The sequence below is a fragment of the Papilio polytes genome, unplaced genomic scaffold (assembly GCF_000836215.1).
Source record: "Papilio polytes unplaced genomic scaffold, Ppol_1.0 DF823731.1, whole genome shotgun sequence".
Lineage (NCBI taxonomy): Eukaryota > Metazoa > Arthropoda > Insecta > Lepidoptera > Papilionidae > Papilio > Papilio polytes.
The window spans coordinates 164,151-189,344 of NW_013525473.1; the positions used below are offsets into that span (position 1 = coordinate 164,151).

At 32.2% G+C, this 25,194-nt stretch overlaps 1 protein-coding gene across 1 annotated transcript in view; it reads left to right on the forward strand.

The window, feature by feature from the left end:
* The first annotated feature begins 8,748 nt into the window (after window positions 1-8,748).
* LOC106103780 overlaps window positions 8,749-25,194 on the forward strand; it is a 39,628-nt gene continuing 23,182 nt past the window's right edge. The window contains exons 1-2 of the mRNA XM_013283659.1: window positions 8,749-8,788; window positions 9,255-9,337. Of these exons, the coding sequence (XP_013139113.1) occupies window positions 9,265-9,337 (73 nt within the window). The 5' untranslated portion in view covers window positions 8,749-8,788; window positions 9,255-9,264. The remainder of the gene's footprint in view (window positions 8,789-9,254; window positions 9,338-25,194) is intronic.

The following is a 25,194-nucleotide window of genomic DNA, read 5'->3' on the forward strand; positions in this document are numbered from 1 at the left end:
TCGCCATTCCAACTAAGAGTTAAGTTTAGAGTTTGGACTTACCTTTGTTAGAAGTAAGTTTACTTAGAAATTAGGTTCTTTGATGCAAATATTTCTGCTATTTACATTCTGGTTAAACGCATTTACAGGACGCTTATAATGTTCAAGAATGTACAGAAAACCATCTAACTAATATTAAAAGGAAGAAAAATACATTAAATTAAATTAAAATGTATAAGTATAGTAACATCGGATTATATCAACAAAATGAATATACTAGTACATTTTCGTGTAAGACAATTATTTAGAAAAAAGAACATAAATTGACTTTGACTTCAACAGAAATTACGTCTAGAAATCTGCGAAATATGAAACGCAATTCCATGACCCTTATGAAGGCCCACCTTTGTGACGTAACACACTCGACCCTTGTCTTATCTTGACCTCATATTTACGTCGAAATATTGTAGATGAAAGCGGACAAACCTCAGAGAGAAACGTAGTAATATTAGGAGCGTAAAAATAAGGAAAACCTCACCTCATAAAATGCGGAGTGGATATGAAATATTTTTGCTACGAATCTTACGATATGCAGTACAAAACTTATCGGAGATGTTATTTCAGTACTGATTTTTTTCCTTTTATAAGAAGACCGGACATTTTTAATGTTTAAAAAATCGCACTAGTTACGATATATTTTATAGGACAAAGGAAATGTTAATTCATTTTGTGATATTTTGGGCGGAGATTAATACTAGGGTACCATAAATGTATCTTAACATGCGAGTCATCGTGATCGTTCTGTCGTACTTGTTGAATTGAAAGGTATCGAATCCATTAATCACAGAGGGCGTTGTCGGCGACAGGTAGCTAACGGAGCCGTGAATGATTTATTTTAAGAATATTAAAGGACATTGACCTTAAATTATATTCTAACTCACGTATTACGATAATTACCAAAAATGTTACTTTAATGGGGAATTTTATATTCCAGTTTGATTATTAATTGCCGTTGCAGTCGACACTCTTTTAATCAAGTCTCCAGTTACGCTATGCGTCTCTCTAGGCCTATACTCCTCCCGACATATCCCTCCACATTCATCTTACTCCGCTCTAATATTATAAGTACGACAGTTTGAATGGGTGTTAGTTACCACGTTACTTTAGAACGACTTCATGGATCTGGATGAAATTTGGTATACATAAAGAAAATAATCTAACTGAACGCTTAGCCTACTATTTTGTCGATGGTGTCGCTAGCGATAGATATGACTTATTGAATACGAGCTGTTGCCCGCGACTTCGTCCGCGTGGTATTAGAAAACATACGAACTATATAAATTACAAAAACTACGTATCCCTCGGGAACCGGACATTTCTCTGGGATGAAGCTTTTCTCATGTGTACTCCAGACTTTGTTTTATATCTGTGCCAAATTTCAATAAGATATGTTGAACCGTTGCAGAATGATCGAGTAAACATTAAAAAACTAAATTAATGAATCCCACGGGAACCGTAATCAAAAGTAACCTATGTGTTCTTCCAGACTATGCTTTAAACCTGTGCCAAATTTCATGGAGATCCGGTCAGCCGTTTAGGCTACAAACGCTAACAAACATCCATCCATCCACCTAAACTTTCGCATTTATAATATTAGTAAGAAGTAAGATTACAGGTTGTATATAAATATATTTCTCAACTCATTTTAACTCTTAATAAATCGAAATTCTATTTTAAGAGATGATTAACTCTCCATCTTCCTATAATCAATACTGTATACGGCGATGAAAAGAAAGCAATCAACGTGTAGTGAAGCGTGAGGCTGCATATTGGCGGGGTTATTTATATCAAGGGCGCATTAATCTTACTTTATACTCGTAGCTTGTTTTAGCTATGAATAAATATCACTTCCACGAGTACAACGCTACTCGTGTACTTTCAAGATCATACGCTATAGAATTAATGAATCTTCTATACTAATATAATAAAGCCGACGACCGAGCTCTTACCGATCGGCTAGATCCTCTGGCCTTGCGGAGGGACGTCAGTTCCCTCTGCATTTTTTACCGCATTTACCACGGGGAGTGTTCCGAGGAGTTGTTTGGAACGATTCCTGCCGCCGAGTTTCGTCATCGGACGACACGACAGACCGCCAGGTACCATCCTCACCATCTCGATGGCTGGCATTCCACAACCGTGCGGTTTTCGCGGAACTTCCTGCCCCGCACAGCCGCGTTGTGGAACGGTCTGTCCTCGGCGGTATTTCCAAACCAATACGACTTAGGGTCCTTCAAGAAGCGAGCCTATCATTTCCTCAAAGGCCGGCAACGCATCTGTAGTTCCTCTGGTGTTACGAATGTCCATGGGCGTCGTTGACCACCTTGGTGTTCACGCCGCTCGTTTGCCCCCTTTTTTTTATAAAAAAAAGTGTAAACACTACTTCGTGGGATGTCAGCAATCACAACATATTCTTGACAACTTTCTTTAATAAAAAGCCATACACTTACGATACGCTTTATACATTTTGACGTTATTAATTTTAGGGGGTAAATGAATTAGAAAAAAACTTTTATACGGGAATGGCACCATAATCTACAAGCTGCCAATATGAAAGCAAGGTTATTATGGTAACGGTAATTTTAACATTTGTAATTGATAATTTGATAAATATAGTTTTTATGATTTTATTCGGAAGAAACCGCACGGGAACAGTTTTAAAAGTATCTTTTTCGTATTTATCTCATTTTTTAACACCTAGACAAAGATGGTATGTTTTCATACATGTTTTTAGAAACTGGAAACGCAGTTAAGTGGTGTTTACCTTAGTCATGTCATTTGTTGTCCAATAAACCAACTTATTGGTATAAACCTTTCGTAATAACTTGATAGTTTTGTAATTAAACTTTAGTTGGTATTAAGTTTGAGACAAGTCATTCCCTAAGTTGAAGTTAATTTAAATTTATAGGTAAGTAAATGGAGGTCACTGGGTCTCGAATATGATTAAATAAATAAATAAAAACCTCTTTATTGCCATCCAAGAATACACAGAGTTGTAAAAAATAAAAAACATACATGAAAAAATTATAACAGATGGCAAAAGGGGGAGACTCAGCTTAACCGATACTGGTTGAGATCCAGTGTCGAGCTGGTTTTCAGCCACCCCCCTTGCCAAGATGTAAAAGGGAGCGTAGATAGTCGGAGGTCGCTGTACACTACATCTTACTAATATTATAAATGCGAAAATTTAGATGGATGGATGTTTGTTAGAGTTTGTAGCCTAAACGGCTGAAGTAATCTCGATGAAACTTGGCATAGATGTAGAGGACAGTCTGGAAGAACGCATAGGATACTTACTTTTGTTTTTTTTTAATTCCACGCGGACATAGTCGCGGGCGAGAGCTAGTTATGAATTTTTAGATGGATGGATGGATGGATGTTTGCTAGAGTTTGTAGCCTAAACGGCTCAAGTAATCTCGATGAAATTTGGCATAGATGTAGAGGATAGATTGGAAGAACACATAGGCTACTTGCTTTTATTTTTTTTCCGCGCGCACGTAGTTGCGGGCAAAAGCTACTAGTACATAAATGTTTACATTTCTTTGAATAATTTTAGATTGAGTTAAAAATACAAGTTTAAAATTGTTATAGCTCATACTCCTCTTCGCCTCATAGTTTTTTTATACTTAAAGCTAGATGAGTTTCATTATTCGTGTTAGTAACTTATTTGCTATTTGGTACAACATTCAGAAATTTCATTAATATGCAACATGTATAATATAACAAAGTTTTAGAGTATTTTAATAAAAACATTTTCCATTTTAATGTTTTAACAGAAACCCTTGTAACATTTTAATTAATGAACTAATGAATATGTTTTAAACTATAATTTTGTTAATTTTAACTTTTTTAAAACATAAAACTGTTAACCTACGTTATATTTAATTACAAATATGATTTTATATGTAACATGTTTCAAGGTCTGTACGAGAAACTTTTGTATCTTTGCTAATTTTTTACGACAACTTATAAAAAATAATCTAATTTAAATCTATGAGTTTTAAAAATCATCTTAAAAATAAAATTAGAATTACAAATAGGTACGGTCTGTATAAATTAATTTTACTGTAATAAAAAAACAAAACAACAGCTACACGAGACTATTGTAACCGCAAATAATACTAAAAGTGCAATTTAATATACGTATGTTTTATCGTTGACTAGTTTTTGCCCGCGACTACATCATCATGATGACTTCGTCCGCGTGTAATTAAAAAACAAAAGCAAGTAGCCTGTGTGTTCTTCCAGACTGCTCTACATCTATGTCAAATTTCGTCCAGATCTGATCAGCCGTTTAGCCTACAAAGTCTAACAAAAATCCATCTTTTCATCTATCCAAACTTTCGCATTTATAATATTAGTATGATAAGTATGATAACTGAATTAATTCCCTGAATCCAATTCGTTATCAGAACGTATCTCACAGCTGTAGTCTAATCTATTTGAAGATGGAAAAGCAATCAATGTTTACTGGAACGTATCTTCTCAAATGGTAGGATTGATAAAGACAATTATCTCGCTTGTACAGAGGCTTAATATTAGAGAGAAGACTTCCGAAACACAGTTAATAACAAAGACTGAAGCTTCAGTCATGGTTAATACAAAGCCTATATACGAGTATAGTGACGAGGAATTTTTCCTACCATTATGATTGTTTTATGTACACAATTTTTATTCATAACATCTGTAAAGTTTTTTTATTTTTAACATTATGACTTGTAATTCTCTTACCAATAATATATTTGTATTTTTGATTACGGTTAATTAATTAAGACAAAGCAGCATGTTCTATTTCTTTAATTATTATTAACCAGCTGTGTCTCGCGACTTCGTCTGTATGAAATTAAAAAAATAATAGATATATATTGTGTTACTTACTGATAACGTAGTTTTGTAATGGTAAAAGAATTTATAAAATCGGCAGAGTGGTTTTTGAGTTATTTCAATACAAAAATACAAATATTTTCTCTTTAGAATTTAAGTATAGATTAATTACTTAGAATTAAGTAGTTATTTATTAGCTTTGTTTACAATCTCGATTGAAGCAAACTTACGAACTTTAATTTGTTATTTCAGTATATTACAGAAGTCTATTTAAGTTGATTACTTTGGGAAGTTCACAAAACTTTCAAGACAAACATAGGGTAGGTTGGGAAAGGGAAGATACACATCCCGCAACCTACGTAACTTATACTTTCTTGAATGTAAAGTTAGTTTCACACGAGGGTTGAACAGGGTAAAATACAGTACGATATTGATAAAGTTTAAATAAGCAAAATATTACTGCACAGTCTTGTCTGCCTACAAATACACTGTCTTACTGCTTATGTCACTGTTCTACCCTCGTGTGAAATCTCGTAAGGTTTCTACGTGTATTTCGAAACATGGTCCCGTTAAAACGTTGGGCAATATCCGTTGTGATTGCAAATTTCTTTCGCAAAGCTCTAGAGTAGTTAATTTTCTGGATAAGTTTGTTGGAACAGTTTTTAAATCAAAGTTTGTCGTACCAGGATTATCATGGTTGCATAATATTTTAAGCTATAGCTTTAGAATAATCTATACTATTATAATAAAGCGTAAACACACACTTCTTTGATGCCTAAGATGTCAGCAAATACAGCATATTTTTGAATAAGTATTTTTTAATAAAAAGCCCTACATTTACGTCACGCTTTAGGCTATATATTTTCACGCTATTAAACTTTGGGGTTAAATATTTTGGATAAAATCCTAATGTGGAAATGAGACCATAAGTTGCTGCCAACATCAAGGAAGCAAGATTGTCAAGGTTTGTCATGTCATGTCATTTTGACATTTGCTATTGATAATTTGACAAATGTAAACAATAAAATAAAATTTTCATAATTTTATGCGGTTGAAGTCGCATGGGAACAGCTAGTTAAAGTTTACAATGAAATGGTTATTAGCTATATACTATCTTAAGTTCATAGATTTTCATTTCAGATTTCTGGGTTATATATCCTTCATTAGAAGGTTATTAACAAAGTAATAATATTTCTGTAAATCGATTAAATTAAAACTGAACGTAACTTTTTTATTGTAAACAAAATCTTAATTGTAATTTTAAACTTTTGTCGTATTCTTATTAAATGTTCTTATACAGAATTGTGTTTCCTTGTTTAATTAAATTCTGTAATAACATTCCGTAACAAAGGAATGTAGTCTAGAACAGTATAAATGTTGAAACACTAAAAGCAAAGTCCTGTAAGTGACATTAAATGTGATATACTGTTATCTCACACAAACATTTACGATTACGTGTAACTTTGTTATTTATTGCTTGAAATGTGAATAAAAATAGGGAATCACATAACCTCAATAACTAGGCGAATACCTATGACATAGAATCCTTCATAAAGCGAGTGCATCTATTAACAGTGGTAGTGCCCGCTTTAACATCTTAGCACGAATGGGCCGGCACACCCGGTGTAATACCACGACCACACAGAAGACAGGCGTGAAATTTCCGTGTTTCGTCTGATGAGTGTGGTGCTGGAGGCCTAATGTAAGTTACTTACTCCTTACCACCCTTTTCTCATAAGTAGAGGATTGAAAGTGGATTTGACAGTGGAGGAGATGCATAGGAAGGGGAAATATCTTCTTTATGTGCGTCTCTTCCATCTGCAATTGCGGGCATGTCTATGGGTAGCGGTCGCTTTGCAATTCTGGCGGATTCAGGTGGCCGCTTGCTCGTTTACTGTCTTATGTTATAAAAAAAAATATATTAATGGCCGACAACTTAATTTTAGTTGGTTTGGCGTTGTAGTTTTTGATGGTCGATGATCACCTCTGTGTTTTCTCAACCCCTTATAAAAATCAAATAAAAAACAACTAATTGAATCTCTAATGGATGAGTTTTAATAACAGCATGCTATGAGTGGATATTTAGTACATTTTTTACTTTTTCTGTATTCATTCTTTTGACAAATGCGAGATAAATCTCTATAAATAATGGTTATTGTGTGGAGAGTTTAAAACGAGCTCGGTTTCGTGTTTCTAGGTCTGCGGCCGCTGGTGCTCCGGTGACCCAGTTCATCTCTTCCACCCCCGTAGCCCGCACCCCGCACTCCGCATGCAACCCCGCTACACCCTAGTACGTTGACACCGATTGACGACGTGATTCGGTTGTCGAAAGAAAAGATGTATTTTCAACCGTTAGAGCGGTTGCACACCTTTGATTAAACTGGCGCACAACTATTGAGCGATTATCGATTGTTTCGCAGTGAATTCAACTGTTTAGTTGCACAACTAAAAATCGAGTAGTCTGCGCACCTTCACATAACCTCATAGGAATCAAAGTGATACTAAACTTGAAACTATACTGTGTTATTGTTTTCTCTATTAATGGGATGAATATAAGAGGGAAGGTAATATTGTTTTTGTTCTACGATCACGTTGTTACAATTATTAGTAGGAACATTTCAGTGAGGTATTCTCGTTTTACAAGTAGGTTTTAGAAGGAAAGTAGAGCATACATGTATGAAAACGTTTACTTAGGTTATTGTCCATGAATAATAAATTAACCCATATATCTATTACTCATTCGTGTTTGTTTTAAAATTACCTATGAAAATTTATGGAAAACTGCCGCCTTGTAATTTTTATTGCCTCTTGGGTAATTTTTAAAAGCTACTTGAACTGTAAGAACTGCAAATTTACCGAAGCATTGAATAATAAATACATTAATAACAAGCTCAAACGGTATATTGGAGTAATCAATAATTCTATAGCGTTTAGCTTTTAAGGTTTCGTTGCGCTCGCCTTGGCGACAGATTCCCCGCCGTCGAAGTCCCCTAGCCGAGGTAAATTCAATTTGCTTCGATACATTCCGTCCTTTTTTTATCGATGTCGATTTATGGAAATCACTTTGTGCCTATTTTCAATACCGAACTCTATTTCTAGTAATACTTGATTTATTATTGGTAACGTTAAATTTACTCAGCAATTGAAATTTGATGGTTTCCAATTTTTTATCTGTTTTATCTACACATTAAAATGTATTAAAAGTACTAGGTTTTATTTTTTTTTTATAATATAAGGTGGCAAACGAACTAGTGGCCACCTAAATCCACCGAAATGGAAAGCGACCGCTGCCCATAGTCATCCGCAATTGCAGATGCGTTGCCTACCCTTAAGTGACTGAAGAGAAGACGCACATAAAGAGGACATTTCCCCTTCCTATGCCTTTGCTTCACCGTCAATTCCACTTTTCCTTCCCTTCCTCTCCTCTTAATAAAAGGGTAGAAAGGGAAAGGGACTAAAATTAGTCCTCCGGCACCACACTCATCAGACGAAACACGGAATTGCTTCCATATCACGCCTGTCTTCTGTGTGGTCGTGGTATTACACCGGGCGTGCTGGCATATTCGTGCTAAGATGTTAAAGCGGGCACTACCACAGTGATCTAATATAACTAAGAAATTGAGAGGATAGATTTTAGAATTTCTGGAAAAAGACCTAAAAATAAAAATGCAGGATAACTGGATAATTTGTGTACCATACATACCTTAATTTCTTTTTCTACTTCACAATACTCAACTACACAATCCTTTAAAGTATTCAAATACTCAACGATGTCTTGTACATGTATACTCGGTAACAATATTAGTGTGCCAGTTGGTATTGAGGTCTTTGTGCGCGGCGACCAATTTGCTCCATTGTGATCGACATAATGGACACAGTTGGCTGCCACATCTCCATGGATTAGGACGTCAATTGCAATTAATTGCACGTAAGATTCAAATTTAATTATTCAACTCTGTTATCTACACGTTATATTATTGAATGTTTGAATGTGTATATGTTAAGAAATTATTTTTGACCGAGTTTCCAAAAGTAATATCGCTATCTCGGCTGACACCGACTTCAAAGTAATAATGATTGTATATACGTAACAGCAACAATAAGGGAGGTTTAAGTAATTCAAGGAACTATTTCGTTACTTTTTAGTGTATTTTGTTTGGAAGTCGGTTTCGTTTTTTTATATTTTTTTGTAGTACTTTAAACTAGATTTTCATAATCAAATATACAGCGATTTTGTTTATATGAAATTTTACTTTAACTACTGGTTTACAATTAAGAAAGTATTCTTTTTAACCACAATATTGTATACTAAATTATCTTTTTAAATCCTTCTGATTACAAATGTTATTTTTTTATCATCTATGTATATTAATTTGTTTATTTTCTTTCCACAGATCATCAAAAATGCTCGCTCCGTGTTGGTACTTGTCAGTACTTCTCATAGTCGCAGTATCCGGTGCGCCGGTTGCGAACTCAGGTACGTGCTTCATTAAAACCTCTACCTCTCGACCTTCTTTTTAATACGAACATACTGGCATGATGTTCATGTTTGAATATTATTTTTTTTTCTTAAAAATTTTATATTCAACATTTAATAAAGAGCTCAAATTGTCGATGTCGAATTCCCTGTCACAAACGTGCTGCAGACAAGATAAGGCACATATTAGCCAATTCCAGCTACGCTTAGTGTTATTGTCTCGTTAACTTCATGAAACGCGTTTCACAACTACGTAACTTAAGTTTTACTACGTTAAAACTTAGGTCAACCTAACACTAATGATGAGATGAATAGACACTGCAGCAACCCAGGATAAGTGGCATAGAAATATATATAATACATGTAGCTTATCTCTATTATCCGAATAAATAAAGAATTTTATTAGTGAGCTTTTCAGTATTTTTTTTTCTCTATAGATTGAATATATTCGCGATGTTAATATTAAATCGTAAAGAATATATAAATGTATGTTATACGTTCCGAATGGTACAATAAAGACATAAATCAAAATTCCGTTTTATACAAAAGTTGTCTTAATAATGTAACAAACACAGAGGAATTTGCTTCATTACAAGTTGTTTGCGCTTGTTATTCATAACTTTGAATATAAATCTGAAGTTTTTTTTATATTAAAATGAGAATTGTGTTTCACAATATTGCAATCCTTATTTTCATTGTAAACACAGATTTGCATAAAACAAGTTTTAAAGGGTTGTACAGTGTACGAATACATGTTTTTCCCGAATAAGCATTTTATATACCATTATAACGCACGCGACGAAAATACTAAACTAATACTTTCTTGGTCCTTCGAGCCGGATTTGAACCCGCGACCTCTGGATTTACAGTCCACTGGTTAACAAAACACTTATTGTGCGGTTTTTATACCGTACATGTGTACCGTCAAAAGACACAGTCTTAATAATTTCCCATTAACCAACACTATATTGCACCGGAAGAGTGGCAGTTGCGCGCGTATTTGACTAAACTATGGCACAACTGTTTAGTCGCGCTTATTTCCTATAAGCTTACATTAAGGTGCACACTACTCGATTTTAGTTGTATAACTAAACAGTTAAATTAGAAAATCGCACAACAGTTGGTGCGATATTTTTGTCAAAGGTGTGTGCCCGCTCTTAGTAGAATTACTTCTCCTGTGAAACAAATGAAGTCGACACTTTGGGCATATTATTTAGACATATAAAATGCACAAAGCAAAATCATCTTGGATTTAACGTAATTCCGGATACTGTCTAGTCTTGTACAAGCAAATGTTTTATTACTCGAGGGATTTCATTTCCAGTCGCCGACTAATTTATTTGCGCGTGCCGGCTTGCTCTTAACTCAACGCGACAGATTCGAGACGTAATATTGTGTGTGCTCAACCTTTGAAGCATATTTGAAGCATATAGAATATTTAATATGGACTATTAAATTCATATTTTAACCTTACTGTTTACCTGTTTTCTATACTAATATTATAAAAAGAAAAGATTTATTTTGTATCTATTGAAATAACTCAAAAAGTAATGGGTCGATTGTAAAAATTCTTTCACTATTATATAAGCTACGTTATTTCTGAGTAACATATTCTGTTGCACACGCGCGAAGTCGCGAGCACCAGCTAGTATGTAATATAATATTACTATCTGCATCGGCATTTATAATTTTATGATATAAAAATAGAATCAGAATATTCCTTGTAGTTCAATAAAATTGTTTTTTTATTCAATAAATTATATCGATAATAAAATCTTTTTTTACGTTAGTTCTTTTATGTTTCCGTCTATTTCTTTTTTATTTAGTGCTATAGTTAAGGCTACTTCGTGTTAACATCAGCATTAGAATAAAAAAGTACATTAAATACTTTATTGGTAAGTACTTTTACGTAGGCGTTAATCTAGGGAGTTATTATTGTATCGTTTGCGTAACAAAATGTCAGGTTCGATATAGAAGTAAATTTCCGATATTTCTTTTATATAAAAGATCTCATTTTCTTAAAACTTGTGACCTTTTTAACGCTAGATTTTATAGGATGAGATTTTTATAAACTTCTAACTTATATCTTCATATTTTTAAATGGTTATTTAATTATCGCCGCTTTCAACGTTACGGCGGGAGGTATACGAAACAGTATCTATAGAGTAAACAAATAGGATCTAGGGAAATAAAATAATTATAAGATATATCCAGTAAACGATATCTTAATCTATACCACCATTATAGAGGACAGATTTGTATTTTTTTTATGTATTGGAATAAATCAAAAACTACTGGGTTTAAAAAACGATTTAAAAAATTCTTTCACCATTTAAAAGCTACGTTATCGATAACTTAGGCTATGTTTTTAAATTTCACGTTGTAGTCGCGGGCAACAGCCAATATACAAAGTTTCAATTTTCTTTTTCTGCGTATAAAGCCAGTAACTTTATATAACTTGACATGAAAATTTTTATTCCGCCCTAACAGAGTTACGCGTGATGTATTACGATACAAAGCCCTACTTTAAATCTGCAAACATTACGAGCATTTCATTCAAATACTTTTATCCTCACTGGAATCTACTTTGAATGGAAATGCGGGTGTATTTATGGTGACAGATTTTTGTTACAAAATATAGCTGCTCCCAGACTCCTATTTGTACATCCTGTATAAAGCTCCAGAGAGCAAGAATATTTGTTCTTTTTTTACGCAGTTAAAACCTACATACAAAAATGTCTGTACTAAGATAACATTTAGATTTTCTCTAAATAACTTGTACATATTGTTAACACTAAGTAAAATCTATTAATGTGTACTAAAATTCTTTGCCCATTAAAAAGCTACATTATCACTGAGAAACACAAGACATATTTTTAAATTTTACGTGGATGTAGTCGCGTTTATTTTTGAATAAAATAAATGTTATTATATTTTAGTGCGAGTTAGTTTAGTTAGTAAATAGTTTTAGTAAATAAAGTCATATTGACACAAACGTAAATAGATTTCTAAAGAACCATAACTAAAAATAGAAAATTCAAGTGAAATTATCTTTTACTTTACGAACAGAAAACGATGTCGTTGCTTTTAAATTTAATTCGATTATGTTCTTATCTTGAACGGTTGAGAGAGAATTATTTCACGCTTGGAACTTTGCAGGAATTTACGAAAAGGATCAAATGACTTGTTAGGATTACGGACTTTATGCAAATTGGAGCATTAATTAAAAAAAATTTGATTAGTTATTTTTTTTTAGTTTTCATTGAAATACGAAACTAAGATGTGCTGAAATTTATAGAAACGGCGTATCGACTATACCTAAATATTAATTTTTGTATTTAAAATAATAGCTAATTTTATAAAAAATCATAATTATGATATTCAAAAAGTCCTTAAGTAACACAGAAATGTCTAATTTCGCTGACACTGTATCTAAAAATTATAAACCGCTAACTTCTCTCAAAAGTTTTATCTCTACCATTTCGCTAATAAAAGTAAATTGCCCAAGTATTATTCGAGTAAGAGCCTCTTAGAGAAAAGGCTTTATTTGCCAAGAAAATGTTTACTTTTAAATGTCGATCATAACTGGGGCAACATTAAATGTCTTTTTTTAAATAAATAAGCGATTTTCGAAAATATTTGGTTTTCTTATTTCGGTCAAGTTTATAACGGTCTTAATAATAATCTTAAATATTACATTTATATTCTATTAGGTTGCTCAAGCCAAAATCAAACGTTATGTAACGCAAACAAATTAACAAGTCAATTATGGTTTGCAATTTAAGTTTTTCCACTTTTCTGCATAATTGCCTTGACTTAAAGTTAGTTACTTGATATGAAAACTATTTCAAAATACATGTTTACGTTACTGAATTCAACTTAAATATGTTATGTAATGCTATCATACTAATATTATAAATGTGAAAGTTTAGATGGATGGATGTTTGTTAGAGTTTGTAGCCTAAGCAGCTGAACGGATTTCGATGAAATGTAGCATAGTTGTAGAAGATAGTATGGAAGAACATATAGGCTTTAGTTTTTGTTAATACCACGCAGACGGGGTCGCGGGCGAAAGCTAGTACGTTATAAAAGTGAACCATAATGTACAAACAAAATTAAGGTCTTCAACAATTTAGGATATATGTGTAATATTGTCCACGTGTTTCTTGAAATATTTGACTAATGTAAATAGATTGATAAATGTTTGTAAGAGTTTATGCCTAAACTGTTGAACAGATCTCAATGAAATATGGCATATATTTAGAGGACAGTCCAGATCTAGAGAACTAATAAGTCACGGCCGAAATTGCATAGGCTAGTGCATTTATAAAAAAATGGCTTTTAAAACCATCGCGTACAATCTTCAAAGTGTATTGTAGATATCTTGAGCAAACCTAAATTCGTTATTTAATTTCAAAATATCTGATGAACAGTTGTTTGCTATTGTATTTATACAAAAACATTGCTGAAATATCTTTCATTTCTAAACTGCGCAGTATTATTATAACGTTTTCCTGTATTGTTTTCATTCTAACGAACACGAATGCTCTTGACATTGAAAATGTTTCGTCGAAACCGTCGCGTGTAGAACCACAATAATTACCTGCGAGAATTGAGCCTGACAACTGGTTTTCCACTATTTAAATTTTATAATGTAATCATTTTTATCCTCTTTAAAATAACAGAGAAATACGTATTTAGTGCCAAAGTTCAGAAGTGTTATTTTTAGTTCATTAGTTTCATAGTATTCATAGTTCATTTTTAAAGTTTCATTTTAAAGTTCATTGACTAATTTGCCTATCATTATTACGATAGGTAACAAAGATACAAAATAGTTGCGTTATTAATAAAAAAATCGATTGTTTTAGGTATCGAAGCTTTTGTAAACATCACTGATAGAGATCATTGCAAACAAAGGATGTCAGTTTATTCAGATTCCATATCACGTATTTGCGGAGGATCTTTTTTTATTATTTCTGTCGCACGATCCGTTCTTTGTTTGCAATTATGAGAGTGAAGATCGATAGAACATGTGGCATTTTTCAATTATCTCCCTGAGTGCTTTCAAATCTATTATGATGGAATACAGAGCTTCATTTTGTTTGGTTACTGGAGCATTTAGACATTTAATAAAAGCCCCTTAGTGTGCATGATTCAGATTTATTTTGCGATTTATAAACCTTAAGCGGCGTTTTAACGACTTTGAGTACGACAGTTAATGTTATCGAACTAAGAAATATCAGTACATTTAAAAAGGCTCTTTGTTATTTCTGTCTGAATGTCTTCAATATTGTATTGATAAAAGTTTCTGCGTGTAAATTGAAAATTACAATTTCAATATTTGTTTGGGATTGTTTTTGTTTGAACACTTAATGTTTAGTATGAGAAAAGTTTTCTTAAACAAAATTGAAAAAATTCGTTACATACTCGTATGTTATAAATACTAACATTTTGATACATACGAGTATATAGTAATAAATTATCAACATGTAAAACAGAGGAGTTTCAAGTATATAATTCTTGCCCCGACGTCCTTGTTGATGGGATTTTTTCCGCGAACACCTCATGAGTAATAATGAAGTGTTGTAAAATAAAAGCGCGATTAAAGGCAAATAAAGCTGACATTTCAGCGTAACATGGAATACTTTATTACAATAAATAAAATAAAGCCTTACTAAGTTTTTTTAGGCATTTCTCGGAAAACATCTCTTATTTAGAAATCTCCTTCATGAATTGATTCTATATACCGAAAAAAAATAAATTCAAAAGTTATTCCAATACGAAATAGCGACAAAACTAATTTCTTAAAGTTCATTGCATTTTAATTTTTATGCCATCTCAAATATTATTGATTATTCAATTACTTTCATCCAGTTATGGTTTGATGAATACAACTTCGTAGATTCTTTGATCTCGGCCGAATTGATTAGGATTCATTTGATATTTAATTAACAAACACTTCACCCTCTGAAAAACTTACTGTCGCGTGCTCTGGAGGTTCACTTTAATTTGAGTGTTTTTATATTTGGAATATTTGAGATATTAACATTATTTTTTGTGTAAACGTAAATTTTAAAATAATTAAGACAGATGATTCCAGAAATGTGTACTGATATCGCATGAAATAAAATTTCATAAACCTCTCTGGGTTGTGAATGTTATGTTGGTATTGCCTATAATGTTCTGTTTCTAGTATAACAAATACATTATTTTTCTGTATTTAACTATAGACAAAATTGCTGGGTATAGTTTAAGCAGTGGGGGTCACATGGTTGAGAAGAAAATTAATTGAAAGTAGTGAAGTGTAGATCGATCTTCCAATTACAATTTTATTATGCCCTATGTTGATTGGGAGAAAAAGCCAATCAGAATGCCTATTATGTTATTTTTATTAAGCACGCTTACATCAATTACAAGCCAGAGGCTGCTTATTGATTTTATCTTTATAATAACAATTTCGCACGCGAATTACTTCTGCGTGGAATGAAGAAAAAACAAAAGTAAGTAGCCTATGTGTTCTTTGACACTGCTTTCTATTCATGCCAACTTTTATCGAAATCTTTCCGCCGTTTAGGCTACAAAGTCTAACGAACATCCATCCATCTCAACTTTCGCATTTTTGATATTAGTAAGATAAGATGATTTTTCATCTCGCAATCTACATAGATTCTATTTAAAAAAAAGCGCTATCCTGGATTTTATAGCTTTTATGATTACGTGCCAAGCTTTATTGTAAGTTATTTAACATATAATGTTTATAATAAAACATGAAAAGATGACTAGAACAAAGATATATCATAGCTTTCATCTTCTCTTTGAAAGAAAAGTTCGTAAACATATTACATAGTTCACAAAATGTAATAAAACCCAGCGCGCTGGGACGTAACGCAAAGTATAACAATACCGCGAAAATATTTCCTCTTCATATTTATGTGTATTATCATGTTAATTTTTATAGACTTTGATATATTCTTTACCTTAAATGAATATTATATTAAACGGAAAACTGCAAAAGACCCTACCATTTAAACATTAGTTTTTTTTTTTAACTTATATTAATATTACATTTGAATCTAAATTATCTACTTTTAATTTACGATGTAAGTCATTAATTATTATTTATCGTTTGTTTTTTTTTTATATTATAAACATAGATATTGTGTTGAGTTGAGTAAAATGTCTACGGCGTAGCAGTAGCGTAGGTGTTGCGTAGGCGTGCTGCCGGCTATTATATTATCTTACCGAGAAGGTTGTATTCGGTTTACAATAAACGCCTAATGAGTTTATTATTTTATCTATGAATAAATTAAAGACTTTAGTCTTTAAAATGATTAAAAAACTATCAGATTGATTTCATGTTACTAAGACGTGATCATTTTATCGAAAATCAAAGTTGTTAATCAAAAATTAAACTAAAGAAAAATAATCACAACCCTATTAAAACCTCCTACGTCTATGAAACATTAAACACACGGCTTTAACCGAGTGCATCGAGTCGTTAACACTTTGAAGCAGACGAAGCCGGGGAATTGTATTAGTGCGACGTGAGCCCTGACCTTTGCCTACAATGTTGCATTCGAACGTCTGTGAGGCTTCACGCTTTACGTAAACAAATTGGAAATGTACACGTGAATTGGCAATATTCAGACATCAATATTGTAGCGTTATGCACGTGATATTGCGATATTACGATCAGAGTTATTTGGTTTGCTTGGAATTTTATTTATGTATAATCTTAAGTATTGGGAAATTGAAAATCTAGTAATTATCTTATATTATTTTCTTAAATGAAATTGTTTACAATTTTAAGTTATTTGACTTGTTTCTTTTAATATAATTTCCCGAGTTGAAAATTGATTTTCATCAAAGTTTTATTCAGTGGATACGCATATAAGTTACTCTTAATTTATGTAATGAAGGTTTGTTACCTAATATTCGTTTAATCAGTAAAGGCGACAGTTTTACGGCCGGCAAATTACGTCATGCAAATGTGTGTCCAATTTATATGCCCATCAGTACACATCGACGAAAATAGGTAAATATTTTGATGTATGAATGTCGCCTTGATGACGTACACCGTCTGTTGACATGTTGACATTCGACGTAGAAATACGGAGAAATGATTAAATCACATTTTGATGTTTTCGTTATTCGTTATTACTAAGGGTTTTTCAGTTTGCTTCAACTAAATGGTTTTAGAATGATGTTGGTCTGGGGATTAATTTGATTACTGTCATGGTTGCCTTCTACCAATTGCGGAGTAGAATACAAATAGTATAACAAATCTTCTACAACATGTTACCTTCTATAACGCTGAAATTGCCATCTATAATGCTAAGTTGATCAACAATTTTCAATAGAAGAAACTCCTATAACGCGGTAGCAGCGTAATAGGGCAAGAGCAGTGATGAAAAACGTTACATACGGGTTTCCTAAAAGGCGAAATCCCATAATGTAGACCCATCAATCTCTTTATAGAGGGTTTGCAGTATTTCATACCTCCATTTTTTGAACTCTCAAAATGTTTACTTTAAACGATGTCAGATTTGTAATTATTTCTGTATGTCAACAATAGCTATAATGAATTATAATCGAATTAACTTAGTTCTTTTTTTAATAATGAATGACGTAATAAATACTTGGCACCACGAGTATTGAACATGAATATCTAAGTGGGCGTAGGCGGCCCTCGCGATAATTACGAGTACTACAGAATAATGCAGCGCCTAAATAAATGTCTCCAGGGAGATTTTCAACCCCGAAGTAATTTCTTTTTCGTAATAACCAACAAAATTAACTTACATTATACGTAATATGGGGAATAACACATACACACGAATAATAATCTATTTCATGGTTCATTAATTAAGGAATTATTACGCAATATTGCCTATAATCGGGTTTTTGTAATTTTTTCCTTATGTTAGAATTATTAATGCTAACTGTAATATTAAGAAACTTTTCGTTTAAGCAGTTTATTTTAATATTTAATGCATAATTCATAATTTTATCGCGGACAATGGTTGTGGAGGTTTTTAAACTTTTAAAGACGGAGCGATGAAAATTTAATTTCAAAGTTGAATAAGGTATGAACGTCTCGTGGTTACGTGATTGCTTAAGAGTTCCATTAGTAAGTATAACGTTGAAATAATACGATTATACGAACGTTATTTTCACAATTGTCTCTTTAGTACAGTACGAGTACTTTCAGTGAAGTGTAATTTTAAAATTTATCTTGAATTTGACATAGAGAGATGTAATATGTGCTTATCTTTAGAAAACACAAGCTTTCGCCCGCGATGCGTCCGCGCCATATTAAAAAATAAAGCAGAAAGTCTATGTGTTTTTCCAGGCTATCCCCTACATCTATGCCAAATTTCATCGATATCTGTTCACATTTTTAGGCTACAAACTAAAACAAACATGCATCCATCCATCTAAACTTTTGCATTTATAATATACGTAAGATTAACAAACTGTTTGTATTATCGAAAATTATAAAAGAAGCATGTTTTCTATCTAATCAAATGATAAAATAAATCAGATGATATGTGAAGAAATCTTATACGATAAAATTAGGTCGTACTAAAACGATAACATTCAACATAAAAGTGAAAGAAACATCAAAAAGATAAATCTACTATCGCTACATTTAGCTTATTCAAAGCTTTCACGCTCTCTTTCCCAAAGCACATGTAGAGCTTTCGCTTTGTGACGTTTTCATTAAAAGGTATTATACGCTGAACCAAAAAAAGCGATTCTTCCTTTATACTTCGTACGTTGAATGTCAAAGAATATTCACGTTATACAACTTCTCTCTCGTTTTACGTTGAAAGTAACTTCTAATAATAAATGGGTAATATCGACGTTATCTTTGATAGTCGTCGGAACTTACATTTAAGCCTCATTGAAAATTAAAGTCAGTAAAATTGTGATTAACATCCTAATGACAAGATATCCAGGTAAGGAGTGAAAGGTTAGCATGGTGTGAGCATGTTATGAGGAGGGGTGAATCGCATGTTACAAGTAGAATGTTAGTTATGAGTGTGTAAGGGTACAACGGTAGAGGTGGCCCAAAAAAATGAAAGGTGACATGATCAAAAATGGAGTGATGATTGAGATGACGTATGATATAGTTACGTGGAGAAGGAAGACCTGTTGCGCTGACCTTACGGGAGTTGGATAAGGAGAATGATGATGATGATCCTAATGACAAAATCGAAACGAAAAATTAAGCTTTGTAAGTTCCGCTTACAGATGTCAATATTTTAGTGGAATTTGGAGTTTATTTGTGACCGTACATTTCAAGCTGTAACATATTTAAATGTTGCTTAAGTTTTAGACCGTAATTTTTACGTTAAACACGATATTCATTAAAGATATGGAAAAAAATGCCTAATAAAATACTGATTTTCATAAAAGTCTAACATTGCATTATACACGACGGTATAGTTTTACAAGACCAGATCAAAGAGTCCATTGAAATGCCAAGGTGACATGGAATTTGATAGTTACAGTATCAAATTCCGTGGCTAAGCTAGCAATCAGCTGACTATAAAGCAATTAGCGTCCTCTGACCTTATATTCCGTCGCGAGATATTATGTTACAAGTATAAGAGGGTACTTGCCTCTCCTCTAGACTTTAATGTAATTACATTTATTGTACCTTGACTTGATCATAGAATGTTCTCGAAACTACATTTACAAACTTTTGTGTAGTTTACAATTAACGAACTATAATTCAAAATCAAAGCTATAATTTGGATTTTATATTAACTAAAAAGTGATTTAAACTTTTTATTATGAATTTTTAGTCACTAAACTCGACTTCGGGAATTGTTAAGTTTTGACCTTTCGTTAATTTCAAAACAATTTCGTAGGATGTTGATAAGATTTAACAAAAGTATCGGAAATCAAGGAAAGTTCAAGATTCATAGATTGTAATTAAATCGTTCGAGTTTAGAAATGTTTCAATTTTAGACAAAATACTTTAACGTAATTCCTTCTAAGTAATTAAACTCTTTCATTATTAAACCTTTCTTTTCGGTCTTCAGTCGAACCCTAATACTTCTCTAACCAAGGAGTAGTTTACTACGTTTGGCTCTTATACTATAAATTTATGGAGTAAAAGATATGTTGACCACGGTCTCTTTGAAGAGTCCACTCTATCCACATAATATAGTTATTTCATTTAATAATATTGGAATACATTTTAAAGTAGATCTAAAAGAAAATACTTTAGAATTCCCTTACACAAACAAATAAATAAATTCAAGACATTACTAATTATTCAGAGCTGTAGTTTTCAAAAGCAAAATTATGATAGCGAAGCTCTTTGTATTATTTCAAAGTGGAAGCTGTACCGCTGACGTTGGGAAAGTGGAAAAGCTTTCTGTTTTTGTTACTTCAGTTGTATTTATTTTTAACGTCGCGAAGTTTTGATACTATTCTAGTTTTTATTGTATTTTTGCCGTTTAATGTTAAAAATTCCGCAAAATAAATGTGAGAATATTCTCTCACTTTGCATTTAGTATAATTCCATTTCCACGTTGTTCGATTAGGGTAGCAGTACTCGGAGATAAATTTAGTTAGCGTATCTCCATAAGCCACCACGGCTTTTTGTTTTATTGCTTTATTTACTTAGTATAATTCTGCATTTCAAAGATAAATCTACACTATATCTTACTAATATCATAAATGTGAAAGTTTAGATGGATGGATGTTTGTTAGAATTTGTAGGCTAAACGGATTTCGATGAAATTTGCCATATATATAGAAAATAGTCTAGCAAAATACAAAGGCTATTTACTTTTTTTATAATTTCACACGGGTGAAGTAGCGGGTGAAAGCTAGTACTGTATATTTGTACTAACTCTAAGCAGGTTACATTTAAGCAATGTGAAATTTATATTGCGAATGTATTTTCTTTAACTGAAAATGGAAGAAGCTCGGGTTATGACCTTTCACCTTTCCACACATCAACTGGCATTTAACTCGTAAATTGAATTTTTAGTGCTTTGCCCATTCTCTCTTTACTGCAAGCTCTGGCCAATACTTAACACAGAATATCGCTATTTTATTATGTTTCTTTATATCGTTATTTACTTTGGAGTAATATCCTTTAACTTACAAGAATTAATAACAGTAAAAACTAAATAGAAAATATGTACAGACTTACGTTTAAATTGTTTTTATTTTGTGGGATTCGTTTGTCGAAGTTAAAGTACTTATAAACCATACCGTCCCCCTCAATCATCTCGAAAAGATAGAGACAGCAATACGTGTATACAGCGACGACAATTAAATACAATGTTGTTTGTATTGTAGAGAAAACTGACAAGTTTTAAGATCTTTGCAACATTGCTTTGCCACGTGCGACGTGGTTAAGTGGCTCTCGCTGTGACCCTGCAGATTATTCTCGGCACGATCTCGTTTTGTACGTAATAAAAAAACTTGTCTGCACTGCAACTATGAATAAATAAATGTTTACTTTAACTACGACACGGTGTAGTCTGTTCTAATTTTGTATCTAAAATATAGGAGACAAATTACATTCGTTTGTTATTATATGTTTTATCACGTTTCTGTTAGAGAATAGAATCATCATCATCCACTTGCCCATATCCCTTACGGAGGGTCGGCACAGCATGTGCTGCTATATTGATAGATATATTGATCATTCGTTCCTTCAGTTTTGTTTTTATTTTGAACTAGCTTTCACTCGCTACTCCGTCCGCGTGGGAAAAAAAAACAAAAGTGAGTAGCCTATATGCTCTTCCAGACTATCCTCTACATCTATACCAAATTTCATCTAAATCCGTTCAATCGTTTAGGCTACAAACTCTAACAAACATCCATCCATCCATCTAAACTTTCGCATTTATAACATTTGTATGAAGATTTTTAATGCTAATTGCAAACATAGCGTAGGCTGAAATAGACTCTTCATTTATTGAGAAAAGGGCTTAAATAACTAAAATAATTAGTAGGCGTTGGTAAACATTTAAGTTTGAGCGTTTAAAGTTAAATTAATTAAAGCAGCGGTCCCGAACTTTGCGTTGGCTTATATAGTGAAGCGTTATTTGTTTTCTTCGGTGGAGACTTTCTAAGAATTCTAACTTCAAGTAAACTTCATACATTATTACTTGCGCACTTCAAATTTAACTATTTTTGGTATCTCATTTGGTTTTAAGGTTTTATTAAAGTACTTTCGCGTGGATTTGGAATGTTATTATGGAAATAAGATGTTTATCAGTGTGTATGGGTTATTAAATACTAGCTGTTGCTCGCGACTTCGTCCGCGTGAGAAAAAAAAACAAAGCCTATGTTACTCACAGATAAATTACCTATCTAATGGTGAATGAAAAAATTTAAAATCGGCTCAGTAGTTTTTGAGTTATTTCAATACATACAAAACAATCTTTCTTCTTTATGATAGTAGGATAGGTGAGGACTCGCTTATTGAATAAAATTTCTCGAGCAAAATATTTCGAATCACAAACATATTTTGTATAAACCATGATTAAAACTTTATAGCTGCCATTAAATTGACTTATCAAAACTGTGAATTTATAAAGTTTCTACAGGTTTTTATTTTATTTTGCCTGTTTTTTGCTGAACCTGTAATTTAATTGAAAAATGAAACTTAATTCTATTACGACTGACTTTAGTGTTCAATTAAGTCCGTTGCGGCTTTCATTGTAAAATAATTTACTGTGGCTTTTAGGTTAAAATTCAGTTAAAAAAATTAAAATACTTCGTCTTGGTTATACAAATAAATGAAATAAAAATTGTTCTTCTAGTATTTTTGACCGACTTCCCAAAAGAAGAAGGTACTCAATTCGTCTGTATGTTTTTTTTTATGTGTGTTACAGCATAACTTCGCCGCTAGTGAACCGATTTTGATAATTCTTTTTTTATCCGAAAGGTAATGCTTGCAGGTGTGTCCCATATTTTAAGTAAAACTATTAATGGCATAACAATGCAATTGTTATATGATGATTATAGTAGTTTATGGTAGATATTGTTTTGTTTTTATCTGACTACTTTTGGTATCATGACGGAGTACACGGCGACCTTAAATCAATTACTAAAAAGCTCTAAAGTGACTTGTCATTGAATTAATTCCAAAGTTACTTAAATTGCTGGCTACGTGATTCCTCCGACATTCTCCAAGGGCTTACACAATTAACGAAACTGTAATTGACTGGAATTAGGTTGACACTTGACAAGTTTGCTTCAATTTTACTTGATCTATAATATCTATCTACTATTCATTAAAAAGCTTTTACTTAAAGTTATTGATAATTTATCTTTGTAATGGTGAAAAAATTTTTGAAATCGGTCTACTAGTTTCGTAGCCTTTCAATGCAAACAAAACGACTACGTCCATGGATTAAGATTAAAAAGTATATAATATACCCGTCTATGTTAGATATCCTTCAGTGAAAGTCATGTCGAAATCGGCACAGCCATTTTGAAGATTACCCGGAACACGGCTTGCGGACAAACAGACATAAAAATTAAAAATGCGATTTTCGTTATCAGCATCGCAAATTCCCGAAATCTGGAATTTTTATTTTCATATTATAAACAGACACTCCAATTTTATTATATGTATGGATAATAAAATCTTACACACTTTTTAATTAATATAGAAAACAAGAAGTTTATCTATAGTGATTAAATTTCAAACTTCGTTATTAAACAAGTTTTCCAGATTACAGACGGGTTTTTTTTTAACAGATGAAACTACCCACGGATAACTACACACGATAAAACAATAATTCTAGCGAGCATTTTAAATACAGAGCATAAAACATTTAACATTTATAATCTGTATTTACTATAAACAGTGTAATTTTAGACATTATTCCGTCCTCTCCGTAACGTGATATACGATTAGTATTATTCCAGTAGTTGAATACGGTAAAGCAATCTATATACGAACTTATAATGTAGACACTAAAGTGTAAAATCGCTTGAAATATTATAGTGGTCGCACTAAAGTTTCCTAAAGCAGAATTAAGCTGATTTAAACAATGTTGATAGGATAAAAGATATCTATAGGAGATATAAACTATTATAATGTTATAATAGACTATTAAGCTTTATTACAATGCTGTTCAATTGTTATCTAAACTAATATTATAAAGAGGAAAGATTTGTATTTTTGTTTGTAATAACTCAAAAACTACTGAACTTATGTCAAAAAATCATACACTATTAGAAAGGTAATTTATCTGTAACACAGGCTATGTATTTTATTATTTTTTAAATTCACGCGGACGATGTCGCGAGCAACAGACAGTTAATGACAATAACTTAAAAATCAGACAGCATCAGAAAAACATTTACGTAGCTATTAAAGTACCTACTTCAGTGTTTACTTACCCATACATAGTTCAAACAAGTAGAAAGGTGTACTGTTTCTTTCATATTACACACTCGTGTCTTTATGTGTGACTTGAGTACTCTTGAGACGGGACGAGATTCGTCTACGATGTTAAGCATCTCTTACAATGTTCTTATCAGACATGGTTTTTGGTGCCAACATTACTTCGATGACCATGCGATCGTCGATTTAATAATGTGATGATATTTGTATAAATAAATTCCTAAAGTTTTACTTCATCTGGTTAGATGTAACAATAATGTCTAGACATATTATCAGTAAATATTTAGCGATATATATTATTATTTCGACTTCAATCATAAGAAAAATATTAGAAATAATGTCTCAAACAATATAAACGTATTGTACTTGTATAGGTTGTTAAAATAACAAAATGTTCTCTATATATTATTCACATTTATGTTTCAAGGGCATTGTATTAGACAAACAAAAGGAAATCTTA